We start from the raw sequence: 24,581 nt of genomic DNA, 5'->3' as shown, positions 1-24,581 counted from the left end.
AATTAGGCCCTGAACCGACATCCAGGGAAACTGGAGCCCCAGAAGATATGTGACTAGTTCAAGTGTTAGAACAAATTACTGGCAGCTAAAACATGTAGTAAAGATGCTGAGCTCACAAGGAATGTCTGTGTCCCCATCCACCTGCTCCAAGGTTATGTAAGCATTTTGGAGGCACCAAAACTAGAGGAGGTGAAGGAGATAGTCCCATAAACAGTTGACTCAACCATGTCATGCTTTGCATGCATGCTAATCAGAGAGACAAATGGCCAACCTGTATGCTGCAAAAATGAGTCTAAACTACAGAGGAAAGAAACCTATTTTAAAGCTCTGTAGCCTATGACCATGCACCTCTCTTAACTCCTGCCAAAATGACGGCCTGCTGCCTTTCTCCTGTTTCTTCACGTAGCAAGAAATATCTTGGGAACCATGCGGTAGCTGTTAGTATCTGTACAGAGGACACTGAAGAAGTAGATTTTGCAGTACATACTGTTCCACGTTCTTGTTCCTCTCTGTATTGGCAGGCGTACTCTCGGCCCAGCAGCCTCATTTCCTCCAGCCCTCAGAGAAGCATGAGCTCCGACGCTGACGGAGAGCGCCAGCTTAACCTAAACGGCAGCAGCGCACCCACAGCCACTCAGGCCCTGATGACCATGTACCGGCGGCGGTCTCCTGGGGAGTTCGACCCGAAACTGGTGGGCGCCTCTGCTCCTGCCTGACACTTCCTATATTAGACTGATAGCTTTAAAAAGTCTTTTAATAAAAGTAGACATATAAGTATCTATGTAAATAGCTATTTTTCTATAAGTAAGGCAGATTTTTCTATATATGTTAGTAGGTTTCAGAGGGACTCCTTCATGGAAGGAGATGAGTTATAGAGGGTAAGGGGACTTGGTTTTTAAGTCAACCCACAAATAAGTACATAAATTTTTCAACCCACATTTAAACAATGTCAGTTCGCTTTCACTTGGAGGTATAATTTGCATTCTGTTGACCCCTCTCAGGTAAGTAGAATCCTGACACTGAACCAGAAAGCTTCATGGCAGAACCACAGGCTACAGTACATGTGTCAAATTAGGGGAGGGCTCTAGAAAATCTGAGTCTGTCATTCTTGTAAGTTCTGTGCAGAACATAACTGCTCCATTCCCTAGGGAAAATAAACTGACCTGTCGTCGAGTTCTCCTTACCATCCTGAAGGCACTTTGGGATGTAGTGACGTTTCATTATCCCTTTCAGGCCAAAGAGTTTTTGAAAGAGCAAGCCTGGAAGATACACTTTGCTGAATATGGGCAAGGGATCTGCATGTACCGCACAGAGAAAACACGGGAGCTGGTGCTGAAGGGCATCCCCGAGAGCATGCGGGGGGAGTTGTGGCTGCTCCTCTCAGGTACAGCTAGGCCTGGGTGGGAGCAGGGCCCTGGAGCATGCGGAGCCCCAGGCTTCCTTTCCACCACCTGTCATGCATCCCAGCTCTTTCAAACATGCGGGCCCCAATTCATTGCTAAGTGTCCTTTTCTCACCAGAGTGTTGAAATCCTTCAATAAAAATATAGGACTCAGAGTCAGCAGTCCAACTGTTGATGCCACCATTCCCTCCCATGAGTCCTCATAGTCTCTTCCTTGTCTTAACTAACACTATTTAGGAAAAGAGAGAACTCGAAGGAAAAGAGTATAATTCTCTGTGATTTTTGGAGTCCTTTTTCTCTTGCCCAGCTGTGCCGATGTCACAGAAAACGTTTAAGTGGGGCACATGGGCCCAGCAGTCACCAGGCCAGGGGTGGAGGAGACAGAGGAAAGAGAAAGCCTCAGCCTTAGTTTTTTGCCACCTCTTGAATTTGCTGGTTATCACTGGAGACTTGAAGGAGAGGCCAGAATCTGCACCAGAACTGAAAACCCACCCAGGTCATACTTTCACTTTAAGCTGGAGATGCCAGGGAAGACGGACAGGGACGTGCTGTGGACCTGTAGGAAAGATGTGTCCATCTCCACTGGTCCACAGCCAGGCCCCTGCTCCACCAGACACTGCTGGGCAAACCTCTGAGGCCTGCCATAGGAACTGGAGGCCCCTCAGGCTAAGCCAGTCCTTCCTTCCTCCCAGCCTCAAGCATCCAGTATATCCCAGGGATTGATTCTGCCTTAAATATCAGGACATTACTCCAGCGGCACTAGTCTTTAAGTTACTTTAACTGCTTAGAAGCTTGAAATGTAATCATCTTAAATAGGCTTATGTGAATATTTTATTTGCAACTAAGATGGTCCAAAACAAGTGCTATTATCAAACCCTTTTATTTTAAAAATGACATTAGAATTAGAAGAATATTTACCAAACTTATAAAGCTTTAAAAAAAGAGAGAGAAGTTTGTAACTCTTTCTAAAAGTAGATATAAATGGTAATTGTCCATAATAAGCTGTGTTAACGTCTCAGAAGTAGGGGAATAGAATCCTGAAAAATAATTGGCTTTTTTAGTTTCATGTAAAACTACTTTGTTCTAGCCTCATTTACATGTCTGTTTTTCATTTTCCTTAAGTAGACCAGCTATAATTCCTCATTTAGAAACCAAAATTTGAGTCAAAGCATCTCTGATTACAAATCCAGCCCAAAAATATCCTCACCATCCAGTTTTCTGTCTTCCTTGTGTTTGGTGAACATGTCACCTTCACAACCTGATTCAGATCCATAACAGAGCAATCAAGAAACTCCATTTTCCTCCTCCTTATTCAAATTTGATGTTATTTACAGCACATTTTAGATGAAAATGAAACTCAAACTGAGTGCCAGGAAACCACATGTAGCAGTTCACAGTCCTGTTACAGAGACTCATTAAACCCAGAGTTTTCTCGAACAGTGATGAGCTTTGTGAGCCAGAGGGCAAAATGATTGACATGCCACCTCTGTGGCATAGAACTGAGCCCATGTTTCTACTTAGTTCATGGTTGGGGGTGGGGGTGATGGTTCATGTGCAGCCCTGCTTGCCCTTGCAGAGAAGCCCACTCCCTGCCTGGGTATGCCACCCTGCTTCCTGTGACTCTTAGGGCCACTGAATCATGCATAGTGATACCCGTGGTGATGTGCAGGCCAGATGGCAAGAAATCCTTGCAAAGCTCCCTTGAGAACAGAGCACTAAGCAATGTTAAGTTGCTGGTAAGCCTGGCTCTGGAGTGACTGTCAGTGATAGGGATTGAGCTAGTCCAGGGGCTCTAGTTTCTGATCAGTAAATACAAATCAGTTTACCCTGTCATTACAAACACACACACACACACACACACACACACACACACACACACACACACACACAATATGTACATTTGTATGTGTATGCATATAATTTATACTTAACAGAAATTATATTTAATTATATTTAAACTTAGATATTTTCATACAGGGTTTTCTGTCTTCAAGAATCTTAAAATCCAAGTATCTCAAACTAGTGATTCTCACCCCTGTCTCCAGCCTTATCCCCATCACCTGAGGAATTCCCAGCAGGAACAGTGGCTCACCACTGCCAGGAGGCCCCTCACTGCCCTACAGTTCTAAAAATCCCACCGAGTATTCTGATCTCTCCCCCTACTCTTCAGTATGGCGGTTTGAGCCCTTCAAGGGGTTATGCTTTAACAAGTGTATTTTTCGTATGCGTTAGCGAGCAGTTTCAGACTTGTGAGAGACAGAAACTCCTTTTAAAACCCTAATAAAGTAGCAGCAAAGCTGCTGTGGCTGAAGGGAGGGCTGAGACAGGGAGACCTCGGCTCAGATGCCTCTCCCCCAGGGCAGCCCTGCAAGATTGTTGGTAGAAGTTCCTTGGCACCGGCCTGTAGTTGGAGGCCCTCACTTGGGAGGCTATTAAATAACCAGCCTCCTGCAGAGCTGAAAGAGGGAGCGGCCACAAAGAGGGTTCATGAGCCTTGCCGCCATTGCAGCGCCACATCACCCACAGTATTTGTATTTCATTACTGCTTCACACGCGTCCTCCGAGTGGTAGGGAAAGCGAAGAGGTGCAGCTGGTCAGTTGGGGTTGCAGGCCAAGGGCAGGGCTTCCACTCGAAAGCCGTATCTGTTGTATTTCCTAGGGGCCATCAATGAGAAGGCCACACACCCGGGATACTATGAAGACCTGGTGGAGAAGTCCATGGGGAAGTACAATCTCGCCACGGAGGAGATCGAGAGGGATTTGCACCGCTCTCTTCCAGAGCACCCAGCTTTCCAGAATGAAATGGGCATTGCCGCTCTGAGGAGAGTCCTAACAGCTTATGCTTTTCGAAATCCTAACATAGGGTATTGCCAGGTGAATGACACAGATGGTTTAGGCTTCAAAAAAATTGTTTTATTAGCCAGTAAATGGGAAGAAGAAAGGCTTTATGTTAACAGAACGACCACTGCACCAGGGTATCTCCCCCTGGACATTACTGGCATCATGGGCTGGATAATTCTTTGTGTAGGGCTGTCCTGTGCTTTGGTAAGATGTTCAATAACTTTTCTGTCTAATAACATCTACCCACTAAATGCCAACAGAGACCCCAGCTGTGACAATCAACATGTCCTTATACATTACCAAATGTCCCTTGGGGAGCAAAATCTCCCTGGGCTGAAAACCACCTCCTTGAGCAGAGGAGCTGGGGGACCGGAGTGCCCTTTCTGGATTTACCACCATCTAGCTGGGAGACTTCAAAAAGTCACTTCTGGGGGCTCCCTGAGATACTCTTCATCCCTTCCTGGGGTAATAAGAGAGCATGCCTCAGCACCAGGCCTGTAATTCTGGATTCTAAGTTCCAAAAAGTTCCTGTTTTGTATCCTTCTAAGCAATAATGTCCTTGAGAGTGTATCTTTCACATGCTATGGTTATATTTTAATATACATGGAAGTAAATGCTTAATTCATTTGGTGTAAAGAAAATGTTGCCCACATACCAACTAAAATAATCTTATACTGGTACATACATGGGAAGCTCCAAGATAATGCTACCTTAGATTTAAAGGCCATGTATTCAGAAAGGTCTTCCCTGACCATCTAGCTAAAAGCTTATAGCAGGCTTAATTCCTCTACTCACACACACAGAGTACAGGTCACCCTGTACCACATTATTTTTGATAGTGTTAAATTTGAATATATACACAAAAATTGATTAACCAACATTTACACCTTTAGTCTATCTCTCTGACACCAGCATGAGACTTGTCCCTACAATGCCCCCTCTCCCCACCTACCCATCCCCCAATACCTGTTACAGAGCCTGTTACAAAGTAAAAAATCTCGACCTTGATGAATGACTAAGAAACTAACCATGAACATAACCATGTACTAGAATCAGCAAGTTAGTTCCCAAGTGGAATTTTAATTATTTCACTTGGGAAAATATTAAGACTTACAAGAAAGAACCTATTAGAGAAAAATTCCTTTTTTGACATTTTGTAGAAGTCTGATGAACAATTACTGGTTTCCAAAACATCAAAAGCAGTACGGGAGTTAGCTGGCTTCTCATGTAATAGAGTTCCTTGTCATCTTTTGATCTTCCTCCTTTCAGTTAAGTAGACTATTAAATTAGTTGAACCTTGAGTGGTTACAAACTATCTGATAAAATCTTTTAATAAAGTACATTACCTTAGAGTTTAAATCACTGTTATTTGTTCCTACCATCCTCATTCAGATGCAAGTTCCAGGTGAGGTATTAACTTTGGAAGCCCTCCTTGTTCTCTAAGGAGAGCCTCAAGCTCCGTGCACTTGGTTGTAGAGACCATTATGAAAGATTTAAAGGGAACTATTTATTTCACTGAATTAAAGATTAAAAACAGGCAGAGGTTAGCAGGTAAGTGCTTTGTCAAATAGCCTTTGGGCAAAGCTTTGAATTAGCATTTACCTGTGCGGGAGCTCAGGCCTTTGTGAATATTGGTGGTCTGGAAGAAACATGAACAGTTACAGGCTCAAAGACTAAGGGTTTTTGCAATGTTTTTTTTTTTTTGAGAGGCCATCTCTCATATTTATTGATCAAATGGTTGTTAACAACAATAAAATTCTGTATAGGGGACTCAATGCTCAATGCACAATCATTAATCCACCCCAAGCCTAATTCTCATCAATCTCCAATCTTCTGAAGCATAACGAACAGGTTCTTACATGGTGAACAAATTCTTACATAGGGAATAAGTTCTTACATGGTGAACAGTACAAGGGCAGTCATCACAGAAACTTTCGGTTTTGATCACGCATTATGAACTATAAACAACCAGTCAAATATGAATATTCGTTTGATTTTTATACTTGATTTATATGTGGATCCCACATTTCTCCCTTTATTATTATTATTATTATTGTTATTTTTAATAAAATGCTGAAGTGGTAGGTAGATGTAAGATAAAGGTAGAAAACTTAGTTTAGTATTCTAAGAGAGCAAATGTAGATGATCAGGTGTGTGCCTGTAGACTATGTGTTAATCCAAGCAAGACAAGGGCAAGAAAACATCCACGGATGCAGAAGATTTCTCTCAAAACACGGGGGGTGAGGTTCTAAGGGGATCTCTGTTGATCCCCAATTTCTCACCTGATGGCCGGCCTGCGACTGTGCCTGTCTTAGGTTGTTCCTCCCTTGAGGAATCATACCTGTCTCTGGCTAACCAGTCATCTTCCGGGGCCATACAGGGAAATGTAAAGTTGGTAAGTGAGAGAGAAGCCTTATTGTTTGAAAAGGTTAGCTTTTTACTTCTTTGCAGATTTATGCCCTGTGGCTTCTATGCCCAGCATTTGTCTTGAGGTATCTTTACCACTTGGAGGAATTATGATACTCGGTAAATTCGATATGAGGCACGAATTCTATTTAAGGGTTGTAATTAGGAAGGAAGAAGAAAAGCTATAGAGGTAGCAGATGGAAGAAAATATGGGAAGATTGATTATTTCTTTGACATATCTTCTTGTAGAGTAACTTAAGCATGTATAGGTTTTAAACTACTAATTAAATTGAGCACACACATTAACATAATAGGAATGCAGTTACATAACCAAAGCAGGTCTATAATTACCAGCCATCTCCAGTGAAGCCAACAAAACCAGTTAGGCACCCTAGGCATTTGTGAAAATTTGTCTATGATATGATGGATATTGTCCAACTGTACTTGAACAGTCTGAGAGAAATCAGACAAATTAAAACAGCCCATTCCTGTAAACTGTTCACATCCCGTATGTTCTTTTAACAGTAGATAGTCTGTAATTGTAAGATTTTGGAGCGCTACAACTTGCATTTCTCCTAATTCTTGGTTGAGCTCCAACAGTATAGATCCAGTCAAATTTGTTGTTTTACTGTATGCACAGGCCAGCTTAGATATCTCCTTCCTCATTCCAATGGCAAGTCCAGGAACCAGTGGGATGAATGCAGCTACAACTGCAGCATCGCCTGGATGTTTGTTGAGGTTTTTTGATGATCATCTTCTGGTATGAGTCTTCCAGAGAGTGCTGATGTTGGAAGTTCTTCTTCATATCGTATCTTAGTTCATTTTCTGGGTAGCCCAATTAGGCTTTGATCCTCTGTATAAACACAAACAGACCCTTTGCCCACACTTTGATCTGCCCTTTATACCATTGTGTAGAACTCATTGGAGGTCAGCACACAGGAACTGATTTTTTTTTAAGAGAAAGGAATATTATCATAAAAGTGTACCTCCATAGCCGATCATCTGACACCCTTTAAGTGATCAAAATTAAGGATATTTAAAGCATGCATTAATTGTTCATTTACAGTTAGTTTTATCCTATCATGGAGTAATCCCCCTTTTCTTTCTTTCTTTTTTTTTTTTGTTATCTTTAATCTACACTTACATAAAGAATATTATGTTAACTAGGCTCTCCCCTATACCAGGTCCCCGCTGTAAACCCCTTTTCAGTCACTGTCCATTAGCATAGCTAAATGTTGTAGAATCACTACTTGTCTTCACTGTGTTGTACAGCCCTCCCTTTTCTCCCTCCCCCCCATGCATGCTGATCTTAATAACCCCCTTCTTCTTCTACCCCCCTTATCCCTCCCTACCCACCCATCCTCCCCAGTCCCTTTCCCTTTGGTACCTGTTAGTCCATTCTTGAGTTCTGTGATTCTGCTGCTGTTTTTTTCCTTCAGTTTTCCTTTGTTCTTATACTCCACATATGAGTGAAATCATTTGGTACTTGTCTATCTCCACCTGGCTTATTTCACTGAGCATAATACCCTCCAGCTCCATCCATGTTGCTGCAAATGGTTGGATTTGCCCTTTTCTTATGGCTGAGTAGTATTCCATTGTGTATATGTACCACATCTTCTTTATCCATTCATCTACCGATGGACATTTAGGTTGCTTCCAATTCTTGGCTATTGTAAATAGTGCTGCGATAAACATAGGGGTGCATTGGTCTTTCTCAAACTTGATTGCTGCATTCTTAGGGTAAATTCCTAGGAGTGGAATTCCTGGGTCAAATGGTATGTCTGTTTTGAGCATTTTGATGAACCTCCATACTGCTTTCCACAATGGTTGAACTAATTTACATTCCCACCAGCAGTGTAGGAGGGTTCCCCTTTCTCCACAACCTCGCCAACATTTGTTGTTGTTTGTCTTTTGGATGGCAGCCATCCTTACTGGTGTCAGGTGATACCTCATTGTAGTTTCAATTTGCATTTCTCTGATAATTAGTGCTGTGGAGCATCTTTTCATCTGTCTGTTGGCCATCTGTATTTCTTTTTTGGACAACTGTCTGTTCAGTTCCTCTGCCCATATTTTAATTGGATTACTTGATTTTTCTTTATTGAGGCGTGTTAGCTCCTTATATATTTTGGACGTCAAGCCTTTCTCGGATCTTTCATTTACAAATATATTCTCCCATACTGTAGGGTTCCTTTTTGTTCTATTGATGGTGTGTTTTGCTGTACTGAAGCTTTTCAGCTTAATATAGTCCCACTTGTTCATTTTTGCTGTTGTTTTCCTTGCCCGGGGAGATATGTTCAAGAAGAGGTCACTCATGTTTATGTCTAAGAGGTTTTTGCCTATGTTTTTTTCCAAGAGTTTAATGCTTTCATGACTTACATTCAGGTCTTTGATCCATTTTGAATTTACTTTTGTATATGGGGTTAGACAATGATCCAGTTTCATTCTCCTACATGTAGCTGTCCAGTTTTGCCAGCACCATCTGTTGAAGAGACTGTCATTTCGCCATTGTATGTCCATGGCTCCTTTATCAAATATTAATTGACCATATATGTTTGGGTTAATGTCTGAAGTCTCTAGTCTGTTCCACTGGTCTGTGGCTCTGTTCTTGTGCCACTACCAAATTGTCTTGATTACTATGGCTTTATAGTAGAGCTTGAAATTGGGGAGTGAAATCCCCCCTACTTTATTCTTCTTTCTCAGGATTGCTTTGGCTATTCGGGGTCTTTGGTGTTTCCATATGAATTTTTGAATTATTTGTTCCAGTTCATTGAAGAATGTTGCTGGTAATTTGATAGGGATTGCATCAAATCTGTATATTGCTTTTGGCAGGATGGCCATTTTGACGATATTAATTCTTCCTAGCCAGGAGCATGGGATGAGTTTCCATTTGTTAGTGACCTCTTTAATTTCTCTTAAGAGTGACTTGTAGTTTTCAGAGTATAGGTCATTCACTTATTTGGTTAGATTTATTCCTAGGTATTTTATTCTTTTTGATGCAATTGTGAATGGAATTGTTTTCCTAATTTCTCTTTCTATTGGTTCATTGTTAGTGTATAGGAAAGCTACAGATTTCTGTGTGTTAATTTTGTATCCTGCAAATTTGCTGTATTCCGATATCAGTTCTAGTAGTTTTGGGGTGGGGTCTTTAGGGTTTTTTATGTACAATATCATGTCATCTGCGAATAGTGACAGTTTAACTTCTTTACCAATCTGGATTCCTTGTATTTCTTTGTTTTGTCTGATTGCCGTGGCTACGACCTCCAGTACTATGTTAAATAGCAGTGGGGAGAGTGGGCATCCCTGTCTAGTTCCCGATTTCAGAGGAAAAGCTTTCAGCTTCTCACTGTTCAGTATAATGTTGGCTGTGGGTTTATGATATATGGCCTTTATTATGTTGAGGTACTTGCCCCCTATTCCCATTTTGCTGAGAGTTTTTATCAGGAATGGATGTTGAATTTTGTCAAATGCTTTTTCAGCATCTATGGAGATGATCATGTGGTTTTTGTCTTTCTTTTTGTTGATGTGGTGGATGATGTTGATGGATTTTCGAATGTTGTACCATCCTTGCATCCCTGACATGAATCCCACTTGGTCATGGTGTATGATCCTTTTGATATACTTTTGAATTCGGTTTGCTAATATTTTATTAAGTATTTTTGCATCTACATTCATCAGGGATATTGGTCTGTAATTTTCTTTTTTGGCGGGGTCTTTGCCTGGTTTTGGTATTAGGGTGATGTTGGCTTCATAGAATGAGTTTCGGAGTGTTCCCTCCTCGTCTATTTTTTGGAAAACTTTAAGGAGAATGGGTGTTATGTCTTCTCTGTGTGTCTGATAAAATTCCGAGGTAAATCCGTCCGGCCCGGGTGTTTTGTTCTTGGGTAGTTTTTTTGAGTACCATTTCAATTTCTTTGCTCATAATTGGTTTGTTTAACTTTTGTGTTTCTTCCTTGGTCAGTCTTGGAAGGTTGTATTTTTCTAGGAAGTTGTCCATTTCTTCTAGGTTTTTCAGCTTGTTGGCATATAGGTTTTCATAGTAGTCTTTAATAATTCTTTGTATTTCTGTGGAGTCTGTCGTGATTTTTCCGTTCTCATTTCTGATTCTGTTGATTTGTGTTGATTCTCTTTTTCTCTTAATAAGTTTGAATAGAGGCTTATCTATTTTGTTTTTTTTCTCAAAGAACCAGCTCTTGGTTTCATTGATTTTTGCTATTGTTTTATTCTTCTCAATTTTGTTTATTTCTTCTCTGATCTTTATTATGTCCCTCCTTCCGCTGTCTTTAGGCCTCATTTGTTCTTCTTTTTCCAATTTCGATAATTGTGATGTTAAACTATTCATTTGGGATTGTTCTTGCTTCTTCAAGTGTGTCTGGATTGCTATATACTTTCCTCTTAATACGACTTTTGCTGTATCCCACAGAAGTTGGGGCTTTGTGTTATTGTTGTCATTTGTTTCTATATATTCCTTGATCTCCATTTTAATTTGTTCATTGATCCATTGTTTATTTAGGAGCATGTTGTTAAGCCTCCATGTGTTTGTGTGCCTTTTTGTTTTCATTTTAGAATTTATTTCTAGTTTTATAACTTGTGGTCTGAAAAATTGGTTGGTAGAATTTCAATATTTTGGATTTTGCTGAGGCTCTTTTTGTGGGCTAGTGTGTGGTCTATTCTGGAGAATGTTCCATGTGCACTTGAGAAGAATGTATATCCTGTTGCTTTTGGATGTAGAGTTCTGTAGATGTCTATTAGGTCCATCTGCTCTACTGTGTTGTTCAGTGCTTCTGTGTCCTTACTTATTTTCTGCCCAGTGTATCTATCCTTTGGGGTGAGTGGTGTGTTGAAGTCTCCTAAAATGAATGCATTGCAGTCTATTTCCCCCTTTAGTTCTGTTAGTATTTGTTTCACATATGCTGGTGCTCCTGTGTTGGGTCCATATATATTTAGAATGATTATATCCTCTTGTTGGACTGAGCCCTTTATCATTATATAGTGTCCTTCTTTATCTCTTGTTACTTTCTTTGTTTTGAAGTCTATTTTGTCTGATATTAGTACTGCAACCCCTGCTTTCTTCTCGCTGTTGTTTGCCTGAAATATGTTTTTCCATCCCTTGACTTTTAGTCCGTACATGTCTTTGGGTTTGAGGTGAGTTTCTTGTAAGCAGCATATAGATGGGTCTTGCTTTTTTATCCATTCTATTACTCTGTGTCTTTTGATTGGTGCATTTAGTCCATTTACATTTAGGGTGACTATTGAAAGACAGGTACTTATTGCCATTGCAGGCTTTAAAGTCGTGGTTACCAAAGGTTCCAGGTTAGCCTCTTCATTATCTTACTGCCTACCTTAGCTCGCTTATTGAGCTGTTATATACACTGTCTGGAGATTCTTTTCTTCTCTCCCTTCTTATTCCTCCTCCTCCATTCTTCATATGTTGGGTGTTTTGTTCTGTGCTCTTTCTAGGAGTGCTCCCATCTAGAGCAGTCCCTGTAAGATGTCCTGTAGAGGTGGTTTGTGGGAAACAAATTCCCTCAGCTTTTGCTTCTCTGGGAATTATTTAATCCCGCCATCATATTTCAGTGATAGTTGTACTGGATACAGTATCCTTGGTTCAAGGCCCTTCTGTTTTGTTGCATTTAATATATCATGCCATTCTCTTCTGGCCTGTAGGGTTTCTGTCGAGAAGTCTGATGTTAGCCTGATGGGTTTTCCTTTATAGGTGACCTTTTTCTCTCTAGCTGCCTTTAAAACTCTTTCCTTGTCCTTGATGTTTGCCATTTTAATAATTATGTGCCTTGGTGCTGTCCTCCTTGGATCCTTTCTGTTGGGGGTTCTGTGTATTTCCGTGGTCTGTTCGATTATTTCCTCCCCCAGTTTGGGGAAGTTTTCAGCAATTATTTCTTCCAAGATACTTTCCATCCCTTTTCCTCTCTCTTCTTCTTCTGGGACCCCTATAATACGGATATTGTTCCTTTTGGATTGGTCACACAGTTCTCTTAACATTGTTTCATTCCTGTAGATCCTTTTATCTCTCTCTATGTCAGCTTCTATGCGTTCCTGTTCTCTGGTTTCAATTCCATCAATGGCCTCTTGCATCTTATCCATTCTGCTTATAAATCCTTCCAGAGTTTGTTTCATTTCTGTAATCTCCTTTCTGGCATCTGTGATCACCCTCTGGACTTCATCCCATTTCTCTTGCGTATTTCTCTGCATCTCTGTCAGCATGTTTATGATTCTTATTTTGAATTCTTTTTCAGGAAGACTGGTTAGGTCTGTCTCCTTCTCTAGTGTCTCTGTGATCTTGGTTTGCTTGTAATTTTGTCTTTTCATGGTGATAGGAATAGTTTACAGAGCTGGGACGAGTGACGGCTGGAAGAACTTCCCTTCTTGTTGGTTTGTGGCCTCCCTCTCCTGTGAGAACAGCGACCTCTAGTGGCTTGTGCTGGGCAGCTGCGCGCAGACAGGGTTTCTGCTTCCTGCCCGGCTGCTATGGAGTTTGTCTCCGCTGTTGCTGTGGGCGTGGCCTGGCTCTGGCAGCTACTCCAAAGTGGTGGAGTCGCGTTGTAGGGGGAACGGCAGGGAGGCTATTTATCTCCATAAGGGGCCTCCGTGCTCCCTGCAGCCCAGGTGATTAGAGTGGCCAGAGATCCCCAGATTCCCTACCTCTGGACTAAGTGTCCCGCCCTGCCCCTTTAAGACTTCCAAAAAGCACCCGCCAAAACAAAACAACGACCACAAAAAAAATAAATAAATAAAAATAAAAATAAAAATAAAGAAATAAAAAATGGCCGCTCGTTTTTCTTTATTCTCCGGCGCCAGCCTCAGGCACCCGCTCACCGGTCTTGCTGCTCTGTTTACCTAGTATTGGGGTCCCTATCCCTTTAAGACTTCCAAAAAGCGCTTGCCAAAACAAAACAACAACAACAACAATAAAGAAACAGCCGCTCACTTTTCTTTTGTTCTCTGGCACCGGCCTCCGATACCCACTCGCCATTCTTGCTGCCCTGTTTCCCTAGTATCCAGGACCCCACGCATGCACTGTGTCTGCACTCTGGTCCCGATGGCTGGGGCTGGGTGTTCAGGAGTCTTGGGCTCCCTCTCCCTCCCACTCTGACTCCTCTCCTCTCCCTGGGAGCTGGGGGGAGGGGCGCTCGGCTCCCGCGGGGCCGGGGCTTGTATCTTACCCCCTTTGCTAGGTACTGGGTTCTCGCAGGTGTGGATGTGGTCTGGATGTTGTCCTGTGTCCTCTGATCTTTATTCTAGGAAGAGTTGTCTTTGTTATATTTTCATAGATATATGTGGTTTTGGGAGGAGATTTCCGCTGCTCTACTCACGCTGCCGTCTTGGCTCCGCCCCTGGGTTTTTACATTTTTAAAGGGTTAACAGAATGAAACTCAGAAGAATGTGTCTAGCTTACAAAACCTTTAATTTAAAATTTTTCAGAAAAGTCTAACTCAATAATTTTTTAGATTAACAAAATTGCTTGCATGTTAAGATATATTTGATGACATCCTCTTTCATTCCTCTAGGCCATGAATATCGTCACCTCGGTGCTGCTGCTCTATGCCAAAGAGGAGGAAGCTTTCTGGCTGCTCGTGGCTCTGTGTGAGCGCATGCTTCCGGATTACTACAACACCAGAGTTGTTGGTATGTGGGGAAGCTGTTGACATTTTAACCCGTATCTCATCAGGGAGATGTTTCTACAGCTAGGATACCAGCAGGAACACAATTTCCAGTTACCAAATGGGAATGAGAAGGCTTGAATCAGTGTAGATTGTACACAAGGAGTCCCATGGAGCTTAAGAGAATACACGTGTCATTATTATAGAAATTATTTTAGAAACATTTGATATAGGTGTCACTCTATGGTATGTGAGAATTATTCCAACTACACTGACCATCAACCTAAAAAAGTTTGGCAAGAATTCTTCCATGACGAGAATGGAATCTATGGAAGGCAAAAGTATTCCAAAAAGGAGTGCATAAAATAGCATATAAAGATTTATCTAAAGCTAAGTTTCTCAGGTATTTTTCAGAATGGGTTTCATTGCAAAACAAACAGTAATTGTGAGCATTTAAAAAAGTATTTGTTACTCTTTATATATAATCCCCTCGAGTGTTAGACATCATTTTAGCAGGACAAGCTTTTTGTTGCTTGTGTAGTAAAATGTATGCTTTATGCTTCCCTGTTGTGTTCTGTCATTTCTGAACATTTTGAACACTAATTGGATTCATTGGAAATATTCTCCAGAAATGTCCGTAAGTTGATCTTAAATGTGTACAGCAGGAATGCTTTTAAATTTAAAAAACAATCATTTTTAAAAAATAACCCATGGGTGGGACCATGCATCCAAAAGAGAAGTTTTTTAAAAATAAGTTTGCCAAGAAGTGGAGCTGGGTAGATAGATATACACTTCATGCCTAAGCAAACATTACATTGCCAACAAAAGAAACTAACTGTATAATCACATGTTAAAAAAACAAAATTCAACAAAGTAAAATTTAAAGGTCTGTTCGGCTTTGTTAAGCAATTCATGAATCAGACAGCATCTCCTCTGGCAAGTAAAGAGTTGCTGCCTTGAACTGCAGAAAAGGAAAGGTTTTTAAAGGTGGAAAGGGAGCAGAAAAAAAGGAAATTATTAGCGGAGAGCCCATTGTTTTAGGCAAGGTCGCCCTCATAAAAGAAATGGAATGAGTCTCTAAGTAAATTTCTTAGTGCTAACTAGGAAGTTCTATGTTGACTGATCAAAGGTCACATTCCTGGGGCACTGACACTGCAGTTAGGTTAGGTATTAAGTTTTGGTTTGCTAACATGGGGCCATTAGCATGAGTGACTCTATCTTTGGGTCTGTGGTTCTCTTTTTAACACATGAAAATTATGTGAACAGACCATTTCAGTAATCCTTCCAGCTGTCATGACATTGCTCTTTTATGACAGGACAGGGAAGCAGGATAGGAAGACCCTAGAGCGAGAAGGTGCAGCCAGAGCTAATCTGGTGACTGGGCTGTGTTGACATGTTGGTCTAGTGACTAGTAACACAGTAACATCAAAACAGCGGAGAAAGGAACAGAGTTCTGTCTCTGCAGCAATTGTGAGCTGGCTTATTTTATTCAGGCTGTTGGACTAGGTTCATAAGAGGCGCCATGAAATAACCCCTAGCCTTTGTGCTCCCTGCTGCAGGTGCGCTGGTGGATCAGGGAGTGTTCGAGGAGCTAGCACGAGATTGTGTCCCGCAGCTGTATGACTGCATGCAGGACCTGGGCGTGATTTCCACCATCTCCCTGTCCTGGTTCCTCACCCTGTTTCTCAGCGTGATGCCCTTTGAGAGTGCCGTTGTGGTTGTTGACTGTTTCTTCTATGAAGGAATCAAAGTGATATTCCAGTTGGCCCTGGCTGTGCTGGATGCAAATGTGGACAAACTGTTGAGCTGTAAGGATGACGGGGAGGCCATGACCGTTTTGGGAAGGTAACACATGAAGCCTCAGTTTGAAGACCACCTCTGGTTTCTTCTTGTACTGTTTCCATCTATGTTTTCCCTTGGTTTCATGAGTCATAACTGGCTTGGTAGTAATCAATGCCCACCTCCCTCTGTGGCTGAGGGCTTATTTTCATGTGTTTTGTCTTTAGAAGTTAAGGGAATTCCATTCTGTTCATAAGGAAATTCTTGTCTTTTGTCTTAAAATGCAGTAAATGAGTGGAGAACTGTAATGGGAGAATTATAGATTCACCATCCAGTGACTTCTGATCCATTTCTTCTTCCAGGTACTTAGACAGTGTGACCAATAAAGACAGCACGCTGCCCCCCATTCCTCACCTGCACTCCCTGCTCAGTGATGATGTGGAGCCTTACCCCGAGGTAGACATCTTCGGACTCATCAGAACTTCCTATGAGGTAAGTCATGTTTCCTACCTGAGCATTACAGCACCCTGGAAATACTCTAAAGGGGATCAGCTGGATGTCTGCCACACACTTCCTTTGCTACCTATGGGTGTGCCTGCTTTCTTTACCTTCTGACAAAGAGCTGACAGTTTTGAGCTCCAGAGATGGATACTGAATGGAATCTAGGACATCTTCTAGACCATGAAGCAAATGGGCTAAAGCCATGAGCAGGTCCGGCCCTCCAGTTCTGTGCTAGGCCCACCCTGAGGTCTGATCAAGTAGCAGGTCAGATTCAACTCTGGGAGGATTGCAGAGGGGCTGGTGAGAGCAGACTGACCTGCACAAATCAGCTCACCTCCTTTTCTCATTCCAATTACTCAGATCATCGCTGAAACAGACAAGTCAGTCCTTCCCATCCAAAACTTGTAGAATACCCTGTATCATCTAGAGGACCACCAGGGCCCTAGGATCCCTCTAAAACTGCTTGGCCTGGGTGCGGAAGGGTGCCTTCTAGAACATGACGACCCTGGATCTGGTCTGAATCCCAGAGCAGCATTAACAAGCTTCTAGGGGTGCAGGAACTGTGATGCCGTGTGCCCCACAGCCTTTGGTGATTTGTGGGGTCCCAAGGACTCAGTGCCTGTAACACCTCCTGGCTCCTTCATTCCCTCATTCTTGCCTCTGCAAACTTTTATAGAAATGATCATTAAGAAAGAACATGACTCTTCTGCTGAGCACACGATGCACTCTTCAGATATTTTGGAATTGTATGGCTGGCGATTGTCAGCATTTTAACTTGCAACAACCTGAATAAGGGAGAAATGATGAGGGACAGGCTGAGGTCAGAAAGTCTCTCCTCAAGAAAATTAAAACTTTAGTGTATTTTTAAAATTAGTGTGGATCCAGAAACCTTTTCAGAAATATATGTCATAAACTTATGTTGGGAGAAAGACTCAACATAATTTAAATTAGTAATTTTTTAAGACTTTCATTGATACTGTACATATACTAAAAACAAAACATTTTTAGTATGTTTTAGAATTATAAAAATAATCTACATTTATTTTTTTTAATGTGGAAACTGTAGCAGAATATGAAAAAATATAAATGACAGTTGGACTCTAAACAATGAAGGGGTTAGGGTCCCTGACCCCTCCCTCCACAGTCAGAAATCCAGCATAATGTTTGACTCCCCAGAATCTTAACAGATAATAGCCTTCTCTTGACCTGAAGCTTTACTGACAACATAGTCACTTAACATGTATTTTAATGTTATATGTACTATATGTCATAATCTTACAATAAAGTAAGATAGGAAAAAAATGTTATTCAGAAAATCATAAGAGTAAATATTTACAACACTGTACTGTATTTATTGAAAAAAATCTGCTTATAGGTAGACCCACACAGTTCAAATGTCAACTGTATATCCTATGAGCATTCTGCCATATTTCCTTCACGTATGTTTTTATATTTACCATGTACACTTAAAAATGCATTCCTACAAAAAGTACTTTGTAATATTCAAGTTTTCACTTAAAATATACTGTGAGCATTCTCTATTAAATATTGTTTGAAGACGTGGTTTTAACAGATTGTTATACTCTGCTTAAATAGACACCAGAATTTTTTAGCTGGTCCCCTTGTGTTGGACTTTTACTTTGGTCACTTCCAAATTTTCAGTATTATAGGGTAAATGTCAATGTTGTTATTATACATATATGCACATATTGTATGATAAACTTGTACACAAATATCACATCTCTGATTATTTTCTTTGAGTCCATTCTTAGGAACAGATTTATGGCAATAGCTCAAAAAGCATGAATTACTTACATGCTCCTGGCACACACTGTCCAATTTCCATAAATAAAGTCTAATTTATATTTTCACTAGTAGAGATTAGGGATGATGTTTCCATTACTCTCTCCAAAACTGGTTATAGTCATAATGAGGTTTTAAAAATCATTGCTCCAGGATTTTTGGGTATTATTCTACCAGAAATTTTGCATGGTTATTTTTCCAGAAAACAAGGCCATATGATTAAAGACAATAATTACTATTATAGCTGTGGATTATTTTTCTAAAGGCATCCCCTGAAACCTTTATTGTTAAGAAAATTCTGGACCAAACTAATAAATCTTGGTGTAGGGAAACTCAGCTTTATTCTTGATAGCAGATAAGCTAGCATCATACTGAGGTCAGCACTTGGCCCATTTTTAACAGGAAAGAGAAGAGAATGGAGACCAGACTGAGGACTGGTTTCCATTTACACCCTGTCTGGCTGATCCCCACTGGGAACCCTTAGGCTGTCAGACTCCCTATCACAGGACACAGTCACAGTTTCCTTCCTCCGCCTGGATATCATTTATACCAATGCCTGCACTACCTGGCCTCTCACTGCACGATGACTGGGTTTATGTTTTCTCTTCTCTGCTTGGTGTCACTGCCCTGCTTGTAAGTTTCCAGTGGCTCCCCAATGTCTACAGTATGTCAGCCTAAAGAGAACGCTGCAAACTCCTAACCATTAGATTGGTGATTCTCAATCCTGCCTGTGCACTAAATCACTTTTAAAAAATAATTTTTTTAAGCCTTGCTTTTAAAAGCATTCCCAGGCTGTAGTTAAATCTGAATCTTTGGCATGAGGCCTAAGAATAAGTATTTTTTAGAAGTTCCCCAGGTGATTGCAGTGTCTGGCGAGGGTGGAGAATTCACTGTCCTAGATGCAGAATGGGGCCACTAGTCGCAGGAGCTGATTATAACTGGTTTGGACTAGGGCATGACACAGGAGTGCTGTGAGGCAGGCAACACACTTTTTTCTGTGCTTCAGGGTAATTAGCCAGGAAAATAGAAAAAGAGGAAAAATACTGAAAGCACAACCAGCTTTGAGATCTGGTCAGTGGCTCCCCAGGTTGCTAGTGGTTGGTCTGATACCTATCAGATTTCACCTCATAAGTAGAAATGATAACTATTCTTAAATGCATTGTGGGGGAAGTCTTGGTCGTTTTACGTTCTCCCAAGCCCCTCCTGGAAGGAATGCTATAGACAGTCTGAGAGGCAGTTTTCTTCTCTGTGCACCCTATGCATGAGGCTCAACAGTTTTGTGGCATTATGCAGAGGTGTAAGACCAAGTCCTAGCCTTCAAGTTGACTCTAGCCCAAGATGACTCTCCTAGAAGGCACACGGGTACGTTCATAAAAGACCTCACAGCAGGCACACAACCTGCAGTTTCTCCATGTTCATTATGACCAAGCCTGGTGGGTTTAATCTGTGGTACGTTAAGCAGGGAAGGGATGTGGCTAACAAAACACAAGAAATTTGTGCAGGACAGACAGTTATGAAAGTTTGGGAATATGTGTCAGGCTTATTAGTGATGAGGGCAGTAGGTACCACTCACTGGGCAGGGCAGGGTACTGGGTGCTTGCAGACAGCCCCACCAGGGGCATGGTAACCCATTGTAAGGTGAAAATGTAACTTGAGAGAAATGGAGCTAGAGTTTTCAGTCCATGCAGTTAGAAAGTGGCAGAGTCAGGATCCAAATAAGCATTCCTTATTTGGGGCTGATGTGGCTGGAAGGGAGATGGAACTGTAGATGTACATAAGGTCATGAGGTCAGTTGGTCCAGGAGAAGCTAGTTAGTGGTTAGTTTTGAAATCACTCATTGATTTGCAAGGCACCCAACAGCCTCTGGGAGCTGAGGTGAGTTTATCTTCAAGTCTATTATTTCTGCTCCCTGTGTAACAAAATGGGGTGAAAGGGGCTAAAGCAATAAACTCCTAAAAGAAGATAACCACAGTGTGCCAGTGGGAGGAGACCCAGAGATGCAAGCAGGAGCATTTGTCTCTTCATTATTCAGAAATCTTTATTTAAGGTTTTATAAGGGCCTGTTTTAGGCCAGGCATCGTGCTCAGCCCTGGGGATACTTTATCAACACTTGGTGTGAATCTCTTTTCCATCTTCATTTTTGATGTGTAGATCATTTCAAGCACAGTACAAGTCAGAAGGATGATATAATGCTTTTCCATTACCTATCACACAGTCCCAACAATTATCAACCTTTTTCTGATCTCTCTGTCTGTTTCATCTAACTCCTTCTTTATTTTTTTTTCTGGGATATTTTTTAAACAAACTCTAGACAGCATATTTCACTTGTAAGCCCTTCATTATCTCTCTCTAACAGGAAGACCTTTGGGGCATGACATTTTTTGCTAATCCACAGCTTTGATTTTCAAGTCCAATTAAAAAAATTTGTTCTTGCCCCTCCCCCCGCTAAAAAAATGTAGACCTCTAAGTTGTTTACCATCTGTTGTTCATGGAAGCTTAGTTACAACATTAGCACATTTTGCTTGATTTAAAGATATGTGCTTTTTTTCTTCCATCTGGCTAACAGTAGTGAACCCCATTCTATATACCAGAAAAATAAGTGCCCCATAAATTAAGAAACATTTAAAAGGCATGTTACAGCATAATTTCAATAACCTACTCTTGTTTAAAAGCAGAAGTAAACCATAGAGTTTGGATTTTAGAAATGATGCCTTCTTTTGTTTCAGTAAAGTTCTGAAATTTATTTTCAGAATTTAAATTTGTTTTTGTTTCAAAATTTATTTTCTTTGTAATTTAATTTTGTTTCAATAAGGTTCTGAAATTCATTTTCAGCATTTAAAATTCTCCCTGTGGTAAGCAGGTTTGTTCAAATCATTTCATGGCTTTATGGATTAAGAATTTTTTTTAAGGTGTAGCCTTTGACATTTTTGGTCCTCTCTGGAAGTTTCAGAAAGAGGAGCCTCTTGAACTTGGTAGCACCTCGCCCTGATGGTGGTCTCTTTTCAAAATCTGTGTCTGCTCTCTGTGATCCCTGTCTTCCCAGCAGTGCAAGCGACAGCTTTGGAGGATGCAGGGCACCGCAGAGAGGTTTCCCTCTTGTCCCGCTCAGGAATGATGGTGGGGGTGGGAGAGGCCAGAGAACATAAACTGGGAACTTGGGATAGACTCATCTCCACATCATTCCTTTATCTGAGCTGCTTGCTCCTTGTTCCAAGTTTGTGCAGAGACAAAGGATCACCTACACACAGGGCTGGTGAGGGTGGCATGATATGAGGGGCTGCATACCTAGTTGGTAGTTGGTATGAGCAATGGTGGCTGGGGGCGGGGGGTGGGGATGTCAGCAAGAAGAGAAGTACTGCCTGCACTGAAAATTGCCCTTCAGCTCAAAAAGACATAAGATATTAGATTGGAAAATTAGGAGCAGGCCACAAAAAAACATTCAGATAAAAATTAATTAGGAAAGAGATGTAAAGAAGATAGATAAATTTGTTTATTATTTAAGGAAGGGGAGGTTTTAGAAAATTTAAATAATTTAAGGCTCCCTCACCCCCATCACTAAATTCTGTTTGTTAGAAAAAGTATTGTTACATTAGGGAATTAGTTCTTTTCATTGGAACTGAAATGTGCAGTGCCTTTGAGAAGGTATTATACCCAGGACTTTGCCCTTGTCTTGGGTAATGGGAAATGTTGACTCCAGGATGTACTGAGCCAACTTTTGTTTGTCTTATTTTTAGCATTCCATTCTATCAGCTGCTCCAAAAGGGTTAGGAGAAGGGGGAGAGAGAGAGACCAAGGCTCAGCCATTCTCATTGCTCTTTTTCTTTAAAAATCCTCCAGAAATAGCCAGCCAGCAACCTGGAGTCCATGGTTTCCTCTCAGGTTAAGGCCACCTGCTCCAGGTGGAAGGTCCATTGTGTTCTGTCTGCACTGGGCCAGAGGCCTGGCTGAGGGAGGAGCCCTGCCTAGCAAACAGCAGATATGCTGCTAGCTGGGAACAGACGTTAATTAAATATAAAACATACTGGGCTGTTGGAATGTTAGGCTCAGGTAGAAATAACCCTTTCCTTAGCAATCTGTAAAGATTGCCAAGCAAAGGTGTAATATTAACTATTATTGCTACTTTATATTAATGGATCTTTATCCTTAATGGCAGTTCTACAAGGACAGTTTCAGGGCTTCGTTTTACAGAGGAAGAAACTAAGAGTCAGAAGACTCGACTGAATTGCCAATCCCACAGCTAATTAGTGAAAGAACAAGAATTTGAGTCAAATTTTGTCTAGCTCCAAAATGGATGCTCTGTTCTACCCAGAGACAAGGAAGAATTTATGGTCTTTTAGAATGGTTGGTGCAGTCATGAAGCCAATGTCTAGGCCTCAGATACACAGCTCAGCCCCATTGGAACTCTGAGTAACCTATAGAGAGAGGCCATTTATAAAGCTGCCAGATAAAATACGAAACTTGGGCATACTTAGAGTAAAAATATTATTCATTGTTTATAAAATTTAAATTTAACTAGGCATCCTGTGTCTCATGTATTCTTCCGTGTTGAATCGGCAACCCTATGCATTAACTGAGCACCAGCTGTGCTCTGCAGCAAGTCCCGCAGTGAACTGCTGGGGCATCTTCCCAGGGATGAGGCTGTGAGTGCAAATTCTGGAGTCAGCCTGGGTTCAAACTTGGCTTTTCCACTACCAGCTCTGTGGACTTGCACAAGTTAGTGAGCTTTGTTAAACTTCCATTTATTTGTCTATGAAATGGGGGTCAGAAGAGACTTACTTCTTGGGATTATGATGAGGATTCAGTGTATTCCCCAAATATAAGTTGAGCACTTACTGCGGATCAGCACTGTCCTCCGCTTGGTGGATATAGGCTGTGCCCTCGTCTCATCATGACAGTGACAGGTCTAACAAGTAAACACCTGTGCAAGGTAATGATAAACTCACGGGAGAAGGAACATGGCAGGGCAGCAGGTGGGGATGTGCTGTTTCTCTGAAGGTTTCTTTTTCTGGTGAAGTGACATTTAGCAGAGTCACAAGTGGCTAGGGGAACAAGCTCATGGATACCTGAGAGAAGCACATTCCAGGCAGAGGGGCAGCCAGGCAGGGACCCTGGCTGGTGGCTGAGCCTGTATGATGGTCTTGAGGAACAGCACTGAGCCCCTGTGACTGTAGAGGGTGAGGAAAGGGTAACAGCAGATGATCGGAGAGGTGCTATGGGAGGGGGAGAACATGGAGCTCGTAGGCCTGCATAGGACTTGGAATTTGACCCTGAGTGAGCTGTAAAACCATTGGAGTTTTAAGCAAATGAGAGGCATCATCTTACTCAGGTTTTAAAAGGACTACTCTTGCTTCCAGGGGGAAAATAAAAGTGCAGTGCCAAGCAAGGAGATCAGTTTAGAGGCTACTGTAAGAGACAATAGTGGCTTAGACTAGAGTGGTAACAGTAGAGGAGATGAACAGTGACTGGGAATCCCTAGAGAGAAAGTGTTGATAGAAAAAGAGGCCTACAGACTAAGCCCTGGGGTTCCCTGAGGTGGAGAGACAGAGAGGGTATGCAGAGACAGAGAAGTAGCCAGTGAGGGATAAAGAGATGAACAGAATTAAGTGGAATTAAAGCAAAATGTAAATATATACCAAGCAACATAATAAGTAGTTTATAAGTTTTAGTTCTTGTATTAGCTGGAATACAGACTAGGCTGTTGTAACAGTAGACCCCAACATAGAGGTAAACAAGACAGAAACTGGTTCTTCTCTCACTCTCAGTCTGCACAGACAATTCAGGGCTGGTGTGGAGCTCACTCACATCAGGCACTCAGGCTTTTTCTTATCAGGTCTTGAGAAATGTCTTATCCCCGCAGGAAAAAGATAGGGTGGGTGTGCTCCTTTCCTTTAATAGGCCCTCACCATTCTACTCACATCCATAGTCATCTGGCCACAACAAGTGGCAAGGGAAGCTGGGAAATGTAGTCTTTACTGAGCATCTGGGTTCTCAGCTGAAATTTTGAATTCTTGTGTGAGTGGAGAACAGACAGGTACAGGAGAGACAACTGACAGTCTCTGTGACATCCATGAGCTGTCTCTAATATTTGACTTGTTAGATAATGCTAGTCCTCATTTATTAATAATTAGTTAATTATTAACTCTCTGTATACCAATACTGTACTTAAACACAAAGGTAATTTCTCAACTCCCTGTCACTCACTTTCAAATTTCTTCATTGTGTTCTGTTCTAAA

The 24,581-nt window shown here is 41.5% G+C and overlaps 1 protein-coding gene across 2 annotated transcripts in view; it reads left to right on the top strand.

The window, feature by feature from the left end:
- Window positions 1–24,581, top strand: part of TBC1D9 (TBC1 domain family member 9) — a 135,234-nt gene that overhangs the window by 93,246 nt on the left and 17,407 nt on the right. For both annotated transcript variants that reach the window (XM_036931229.2, XM_036931289.2), the window contains exons 8-13: window positions 522–692; window positions 1,234–1,384; window positions 4,062–4,276; window positions 14,173–14,290; window positions 15,825–16,110; window positions 16,407–16,536. In XM_036931229.2, coding sequence (XP_036787124.2) covers window positions 522–692; window positions 1,234–1,384; window positions 4,062–4,276; window positions 14,173–14,290; window positions 15,825–16,110; window positions 16,407–16,536 — 1,071 coding nt within the window. The remainder of the gene's footprint in view (window positions 1–521; window positions 693–1,233; window positions 1,385–4,061; window positions 4,277–14,172; window positions 14,291–15,824; window positions 16,111–16,406; window positions 16,537–24,581) is intronic.

This window comes from Manis pentadactyla, chromosome 5 (genome assembly GCF_030020395.1).
Source record: "Manis pentadactyla isolate mManPen7 chromosome 5, mManPen7.hap1, whole genome shotgun sequence".
In the NCBI taxonomy this organism is placed as follows: Eukaryota; Metazoa; Chordata; class Mammalia; order Pholidota; family Manidae; genus Manis; species Manis pentadactyla.
Note: the sequence above shows the minus strand (reverse complement) of the source record. Positions and strands in the feature narration are given on the sequence as shown.